Here is an 8,460-nt window from a genome sequence, read left to right as displayed (position 1 = left end):
TTCTGCGCTTTTACTTTGACCACGAATGTTGTATTCATGAATATGCTTCCCGTTTGGAGAAGCTGGCTGGCGCAGCTTTGCGCTGGAGGTATCCTTCTTGCAGTCGGCGTTCGTGTAGAATTTCTGCGGTCGTGAAGTGAATTTTGAACTTTATGCGTATCTGTATGTTGCACTAGATGATCCACTAGTAGCAGTAAGACTATCAAACTATATTTGCTGTACAGAGGAGCTTTAGTTTCAGTAATGTATAAGTACTTAGTAGAAGATAGAAGGGCCAGTTGTCCGTGACCAGGGAGAATTCCGTTTAAGCAATGTGTGCAATCCTATAATAAGGTAAAGTGGCTGTTGTCGTCCATCACCAACAGCGCTGGTCAAGATCTCCTTTTTAGGACTGAAGTAAACTAGTAGATTGAAAACTACAGCTGTTACCCAAAGCCGTGACATCAGCTTCTTGTCAGGTATAAAAGCTACGGGCCTGACAAGAGGGGGGTCGTTCGTTCGTTCCAGCGGGGGTTCGTTGGTTCCAGCGGGGGTTGGTTCCAGGGCTCGCTCTTGCGCGGTTCGCTCGCTCTTGCTCGCTCCCCCTTTTGGGGGGGGGGGAGGGCTTTTTTACATCCATGCCTTGGGCCACTCAACTTTTTGGAAAGACTTCACTCTGACATCGGTTGAATAAAATCTTTTCCCAATCAGCCGTGGGTCTCTGAAGTGCTCATTCGTCGGGAAACAGCCACCGATCACAGAGTGTTTTTTGGAGACCAGCGAAGCAGCAAAAACCATATACCACAGTCGCTTTACGGCAGGGGTATCCAAACGTTTTGCAAGGAGGGCCAGATTTGATAAAGTGAAGGGGCCCGGGGGCCAATACTTTTTTCAGACATTTTTTAACTACAGAAATTTCATGCAAATACATACTGTTATAAAACAAATTTCATTGTCCCAATTGTCTTTATTTTTTAAATGACAAAATAACCAAATATAAGCCACTCAAGCAGATGTGAACAACTTTAAAAACACAAATTCTGCCTTTCATTCATATCTGAAGAGTCAGATAACATTGAACAAACTGTATGAAATAATTTAATTTACAAGAGTTTAAAATTATTTTTGCCTCATGAACATTTTAAACAGGAGTTATAAGTAATGCAAAGTTCTATGTTATTATTAAAACAAGTGAATTTTGCTCTTGTCATTTACAATATTTTTCAGAAAGTAATAGTTTGTCACGTCTACAGGTTCATAACTTCAACAGTATTAACATGGCCACTTCGTAATATTTAATATTAAGTAATTTTTACTTTTGATTTACTTTTGACTCACAGCCCCACGTGATGAATCGCTGTTGTGATGCCAGTTCGGCTTGGAGCTGCTTCCCTTTATCAGCGCGGTCACTCCCTGTTAGCTTGTCATATGTATTAGCATGTTTAGTCTGATGATGTCTCTTTAGGTTGAAATCCTTAAACAAGGCAACAGTCTCTTTACGAATTAGACAAACACAATTGCCTTGATTTTCAGTGAAGAAGTATTGTAATTCCCATTTCTCTTGAAAGCGACGGCCCTCAATGTCAACTTTCCTCGTTTACTTTGTAGTCGCCATGGCAGAAATGAGCGAAGAGGGCTGGTGCTGCCACCTTTAGTTATTAGGAGGAATTACAGTTTCAAGTTTCATGATTTTTTTTTTTAATTCAGTTTGACAGTGCAGGCGGGTCATGAATAAGACCGAAGCTGTGGGCCGTATGAAATATGACCGGGGGCCGGATTTGGCCCGCGGGCCCGACTTTGGACATGCTGCTTTACGGCGAGGTGCTTTTCCCGTGTACGTACATCGGAACATACAAAAGTCGCAACTATTTGTATGGAGAAAATTTAAAGGCCAATTCCGAGGTAGCAAAACTGAATAGTAGCAAAACTCAAAATAGTAGTAGTAATTGTACTGGCTCTTGGGACATGGAATGTCACCTCTCTGGCTGGAAAGGAGCCCGAGCTGGTGTGCGAGGCAGAAAGATTCCGACTAGATATAGTCGGACTAGCCTCCACGCACAGTTTGGGTTCCGGTACAAGCCCTCTCGAGAGGGGCTGGACTCTCTTCCACTCTGGAGTTGCCCACGGTGAGAGGCGTCGAGCAGGTGTGGGTATACTTATTGCCCCCCGGCTGGGCGCCTGCACATTGGGGTTCACCCCGGTGAACGAGAGGGTAGCCTCCCTCCGCCTTCGGGTGGGGGGACGGGTCCTGACTGTTGTTTGTGTCTATGCACCAAACGGCAGCTCAGAGTACCCACCCTTCTTGGGGTCCCTGGAGTAAGTGCTGGAGAGCGCTCCTTCCGGGGACTCCATCGTTCTACTGGGTGGCTTCAATGCTCACGTGGGCAATGACGGTGAGACCTGGAAGGGCGTGATTGGGAGGAACGCCCCCCTCCCCCGATCTGAACCCGAGCGGTGTTCTATTGTTGGACTTCTGTGCTCGACACGGATTTTCAATAATGAACACCATGTTCAAACATAAGGGTGTCCATGTGTGCACTTGGCACCAGGACACCCTAGGCCGCAGTTCGATGATTGACTTTGTAGTCTTGTCATCGAATTTGCGGCCGCATGTTTTGGACACTCGGGTGAAGAGAGGGGCGGAGCTGTCAACTGATCACCACCTGGTGGTGGGTTGGCTCCGATGGTGGGGGAAGATGCCGGTCCGACCTGGCAGACCCAAACGCTGTGAGGGTCTGCTGGGAACGTCTGGCAGAATATCCTGTCAGGAAGAGCTTCAACTCCCACCTCCGGCAGAGCTTTTCCCACGTCCCGGGGGAGGCGGGGGACATTGAGTCTGAGTGGACCATGTTCCGCGCCTCCATTGTTGAGGCAGCCGACCGGAGCTGTGGCCGTAAGGTCGTTGGTGCCTGTCGTGGCGGCAATCCCCGAACCCGCTGGTGGACACCGGCGGTAAGGGATGCCGCCAAGCTGAAGAAGGAGTCCTATCGGGCCGTTTTGGCCTGCGGGACTCCGGAGGCAGCTGACAGGTACCGGATGGCCAAGCGGAACGCGGCTTCGGCGGTTGCTGAGGCAAAAACCCGGGCGTGGGAGGAGTTTGGTGAGGCCATGGAGAATGACTTTCGGACGGCTTCGAGGAAATTCTGGTCCACCATCCGGCGTCTCAGGAGGGGGAAGCAGTGCAACGTCAACACTGTTTACAGTGGGGATGGCGTGCTGCTGACCTCGACTCGGGACGTCGTGAGTCGGTGGGGAAAATACTTCAAAGATCTCCTCAATTCCACCTACACGCCTTCCATTGAAGAAGCAGGGCCTGGAGACTCTGAGGCGGATTCTCCAATCTCTGGGGTCGAAGTCACTGAGGTACTTAAAAAACTCCTCGGTGGCAAGGCCCCGGGGGTGGATGAGATCCGCCCGGAGTTCTTAAAGGCTCTGGATGTTGTGGGGCTGTCATGGCTGACACGCCTCTACAACGTTGCGTGGACATCGGGACAGTGCCTCTGGATTGGCAGACTGGAGTGGTGGTTCCCCTCTTTAAGAAGGGGGACCGGAGGGTGTGTTCCAATTACAGGGGAATCACACTCCTCAGCCTCCCTGGTAAGGTCTATTCAGGGATGCTGGAGAGGAGGGTCCGTCGGGAGGTCGAACCTCGGATTCAGGAGGAGCAGTGTGGCTTTCGTCCTGGCCGTGGAACAGTGGACCAGCTCTACAACCTCGGCAGGATCCTCGAGGGTGTATGGGAGTTCGCCCAACCAGTCCACATGTGTTTTGTGGACTTGGAGAAGGCGTTCGACCGTGTCCCTCGGGAGGTTCTGTGGAGGGTGCTTCGGGAGTACGGGGTGCCGAGCCAACTGATAAGGGCGGTTCGGTCCCTGTATCACCGATGCCAGAGTCTGGTCCGCATTTCCGGCAGTAAGTCGGATTCGTTCCCAGTGAGGGTTGGACTCCGCCAAGGCTGCCCTTTGTCACCGATTCTGTTCATAATTTTTATGGACTGAATCTCTAGGCGCAGCCGAGGCGTTGAGGGGGTCCGGTTTGGGGACCTCAGCATCGCGTCTCTGCTTTTTGCAGATGACGTGGTGCTGTTGGCTTCTTCAGGCCGTGATCTCCAGCTCTCGCTGGAACGGTTCGCAGCCGAGTGTGAAGCGGTCGGGATGAGGGTCAGCACCTCCAAATCCGAGTCCATGGTCCTCGATCGGAAAAGGGTGGAATGCCCTCTCTGGATCGGGGATGAGATCCCGCCCCAAGTGGAGGAGTTCAAGTATCTTGGAGTCTTGTTCACGAGTGAGGGGAGGATGGAGCTTGAGATCGACAGGCGGATCGGTGCAGCGTCGGCAGTAATGCGGACCCTGTACCGGTCCGTTGTGGTGAAGAGAGAGCTGAGCCAAAAGGCAAAGCTCTCAATTTACCGGTCGATTTACGCTCCTACCCTCACCTATGGTCACGAGCTATGGGTCGTGACCGAAAGAATGAGATCTCGGATACAAGCGGCCGAAATGAGTTTTCTCCGCAGGATGTCCGGGCTCTCCCTTAGAGATAGGATGAGACCCCGGGGACAACCCAGGACGCGCTGGAGAGAGTATGTCTCTCAGCTGGCCTGGGAACGCCTTGGGATCCCCCGGGATGAGCTGGATGAAGTGGCTGGGGAGAGGGAAGTCTGGGAGTCCCTCCTAAAGCTGCTGCCCCCGCGACCCGACCCCGGATAAGCGGAAGAAGATGGATGGATGGATGGATAATTGTACTATATCAGTTTATCAGATAAGGATAGTGTGTGTAAAATAGTGTGCCTAATGCAATACGTAGGGCTATATAATAAAGCCTTCATTCAAAACCAATGACTGGTTTGACTCCATATTATTAAGTGAGCAAGTTTGCGAAAAATGTAGTGCTTTCCTTTATCCTTTGAGATGCACGTATGCTGCACTCTAGTGGCTAAAAATGACATAGCATGACAGACGTTTTTAAAAGAAAACATTCTGTATCCTGCATTTTTTTCACATTTTGAAATAGTTCCCTGGAGTTGTCACAATATGTTTAGTTTCACACTTATGGGTGGACGACTACTTCAACATTTGTGTACAAGCAATTAAAAAGTCATGTCATGGCCCATTTAAAACTGAGCAGAGAATTGAGCTCTCAACCTCTAAGTAAAATACTAAAACTCTTGTTTTTGGGAATAATTGCACAAGATTGTCCTGGGGGTGCCTCCCTAGCTTAATGTTATCGTGTAAGGGGAAATGAAATAGCATCATGGTGGTGTACTACCAATGACTGACATCGGTAGCGCACCACATGCGACAGACGACAAACATTACAATACTCACAGGCATGTATTCTTTATCCTCTACAAAAAAAACAACTGATTGTCCGTCTTACTGAGTCAGAGGTGAAAAAAAGGTCCAACAATTGCAAATCTGTATTCATTTTTTAACATTGTAAATGATCATTTTCATTCTAATTTAAAAAAAAATTTGACACTTTTAAAGACACATTATTTTAAAATCACTATTATAGAAATTCATGGGTAATTTACTGTACATAGTAGATACACCACAGTACGAGACAAAAAATCTTGCTCAAAGTACTTTCCTCTTGTAATGCAGCGCACATTGTCTAATCCTCTCACTGTGACTCTCACATGATGGAAAAAAGGGCACGTCCGACAGCTCCCCGTGGCCAAACGCAGCACGGCGACTGCGCCTGATCTCACACGCTCCCCTGCCAACCACTCAGCCCACGTATGAGAAGATTGTCTTGCAGCAATGGACAGCACCAGGAGATATTTGGGTCTAAGAAAAGTCCCTTGGCCCTGGATGAGGTCAGACGAGTCTAGCCCGCTCATACCAAAGGTAAAAGCTCAAGCTACTGTCTGGTTGTTGTTCGGAACTCAACTTTTCAGAACTTTGTTTCCACCACTCAATAGCCTACTGTACCGACTCGGCAAGAATGTTAAACTCCAGCCCTATTCGTCATTCTTGTCAGAGGCTAAAGAAAAGGCAGATTATCTGTACACGGGTCACTCCACTGTGTCTGTTCAGAAATCTGTCACTTAAGGGGTTCCAACACCACCACACCATGCTATTCATTAGCCTGTCTCAGATGCTTTGCATCATTTGTTAGCATTGAGCTAAACAGACTTGTCAAAAGCAAAGCAAAGCTATGCATTCCTTTTGTTTTTTTACCACCACCGAATATATTCTCCCGCGCCTGTCTTGTCGAAGGGGAACGCAGGATCCCAAGGAACCAGTGAGCTCCACCCAGAGGGCATGAGCGGCGAACACGAGGCCAACTTGAAAGAGATCCGGCTTCGCCGCAGCTTTACTATTATCGACTACTTCCTCAAGTACCTCCTGGTTCTGAGCAACCTAACGTTCTCCGTCCTGGGCCTGCTTATTCTCGCCTTGGGCCTGTGGGGCCTCATCAGCAAAGAGTCCTTCGCCCAGGAGAAAATCGGAAGCGTGGGTACTGACCCAATGCTGCCGCTGGTGATGCTGGGCCTCCTGCTGGCGTTGCTCTGCCTAATGGGCTGCGTGGGCGCCTTGCGAGAAAACTCCTTTCTGCTAAAGCTGTTCTCCGGGCTGCTGCTGGCCGTCGTCACGGCGCAGGTTTTGGCCGTCATCGTGGTGTACAGTGCGCAACGAGAGATCACCAACGTCCTGCGGTCGGCCGCGCTGGCTGCCATTGCTCGCTACCAGGACGACCCAGATGTGAGGTTCATCGCCGACGAGATCCAGTCCAATCTGCAGTGCTGTGGGGCTGATACTTATCGCGACTGGGAGGTTAACATGTGAGTTGGGTGTGGCGCATTTAAACTCTAAAGATCCTGTCAAGTGAATTCAGATATTTACATATTTACTGTATTTATCAGTAGGCCTAAGAAAGCAGGATTACAGTCGAATGTAAATCATTTCATCAAAAACTAGGCTGTGCTGAAAGAAAGTACTTTCTCTTTGGATATTTTTTGTAGTTTACACTAGTCTGCTGCCATTCAGTGGTCGAAAGTGAAATTGCTCCTAACATAGAGTTTGACCAAAATGAAGTTATTAACCGTAAAAAAAATTGCCAGATAGTGACACTGTGACCCCAGTAACCCGTGATGACATGTCATAGTTGAACCTAACCAACACTGCTTGCATCACAAGGCTTTTCTTTCCAAAATCCTTACCTCACAGATACTACAACTGCTCCGCTCCAGGAGTTCTGGCCTGTGGCGTTCCAGCAACGTGCTGTGTTGACCCGCTGGAAAACAGCACGGTGTGGAACTCTCAGTGCGGCCTGGACACCCAAGCGCTGGACGAGTTCAGCGCTCAGAGCCTGATCTTCCTGGGAGGGTGCCTGGGGAACATCTTGTGGTGGTTGGAGCAGCACCGGGGCTTGATCTGGACCGTGGTGCTGGTCCTGCTGGGAGTGCAGATGTTGACTCTGTTTGCCACTGCACGACTTCAACAGAAGATCCACTAGCATAAAGTCTATGCCAAGCCACGTGAATTGGAATTACTAATGTGCAGATATTTCCAGGAGGAAATTCTGCAAAAATATTTTTTTTCTTGCATTGAGTGTGCTCATGTTTGGGTCTCTGAAGTGCCTGCCGCTCTCATCAATCAAGTGTGAAATGACACAAGGGAGTCATTTTTGGGTGACCTGCCTATTGTATTTCTGAAAATATGTCTAAACAAACTTTTCAGATTGAAACCACCTTGTATCTCCGCCCATCACTTGGAAGCTGACCAGGCAAAGAGCCACCGTTTTGTCCCGAGCGGGACATTTAGTTAGCATTTGGTGACATGCAACATGGTAGTATGGTGGATTCGTAGTGAGCACGTCTGCCTCGACTTCTGAAGTTCTTAGCGCAAATGTCCCTGTATTTTTCGTATTATGTTGTGGGTTCCATATGTGTTCCACAAAGTCAAATAGTACTGTGACCAAGAAAAGCTGGTGCATATCAGACTGGATCACAGTACAGTAATCCCTCGTTTATCGCGGATAATTGGTTCCAAAAATCACCCGCGATAAGTGAAATCCGCGAAGTACGGTCACCCTCTCATCTGTACTTTTTTTTTTACTTGTACATTTTTTGTGTCAATAAATTTATATGAAACCATTTAAGTGCATATTTTATTATTGGAACATTAAATAATTGTTTCAAACATTAATAGTATAAATAACATACAGAAATTGTTCTATAAATATTTAAAACATAAATATTATACGTGTGTGCGCGTAACATGTTAACAAGAAGTACTGGGCAGGCTAACGAGTTAGCGGAAATATGCTAATTCGCGATCGTGCCAACACGAAAATGGACCTCTAAAGGAATTTAAACGAACATTTGGAGCAATACTACATTGTCCTAAAGGTTAGACACATTTCTCTTGTTAGGAGACCCACTTACATCGTCAATGACTCCTGTACCACTGCAACCGACATATGTACACGAACGTAAAACAGGAAGTGGTATCACCTGAAAACGGCCTTCAAAAT

The 8,460-nt window shown here is 48.1% G+C and overlaps 1 protein-coding gene across 1 annotated transcript; it reads left to right on the top strand.

The window, feature by feature from the left end:
• The first annotated feature begins 4,010 nt into the window (after positions 1 to 4,010).
• Positions 4,011 to 8,091, top strand: tspan10 (tetraspanin 10). The gene is made up of 3 exons (XM_049744742.2): positions 4,011 to 5,828; positions 6,201 to 6,766; positions 7,152 to 8,091. Exons 1-3 carry the CDS (start codon positions 5,742 to 5,744, stop codon positions 7,438 to 7,440), a joined length of 942 nt encoding a protein of 313 aa, XP_049600699.1. The 5' UTR covers positions 4,011 to 5,741; the 3' UTR covers positions 7,441 to 8,091.
• The last annotated feature ends 369 nt before the right edge of the window (positions 8,092 to 8,460 follow it).

Source organism: Syngnathus scovelli, chromosome 16 (genome assembly GCF_024217435.2).
Source record: "Syngnathus scovelli strain Florida chromosome 16, RoL_Ssco_1.2, whole genome shotgun sequence".
Taxonomy (NCBI): domain Eukaryota; kingdom Metazoa; phylum Chordata; class Actinopteri; order Syngnathiformes; family Syngnathidae; genus Syngnathus; species Syngnathus scovelli.
The sequence above is the reverse complement of the archived record's forward strand: the minus strand, read 5'-3'. Positions and strand labels throughout refer to the sequence as shown.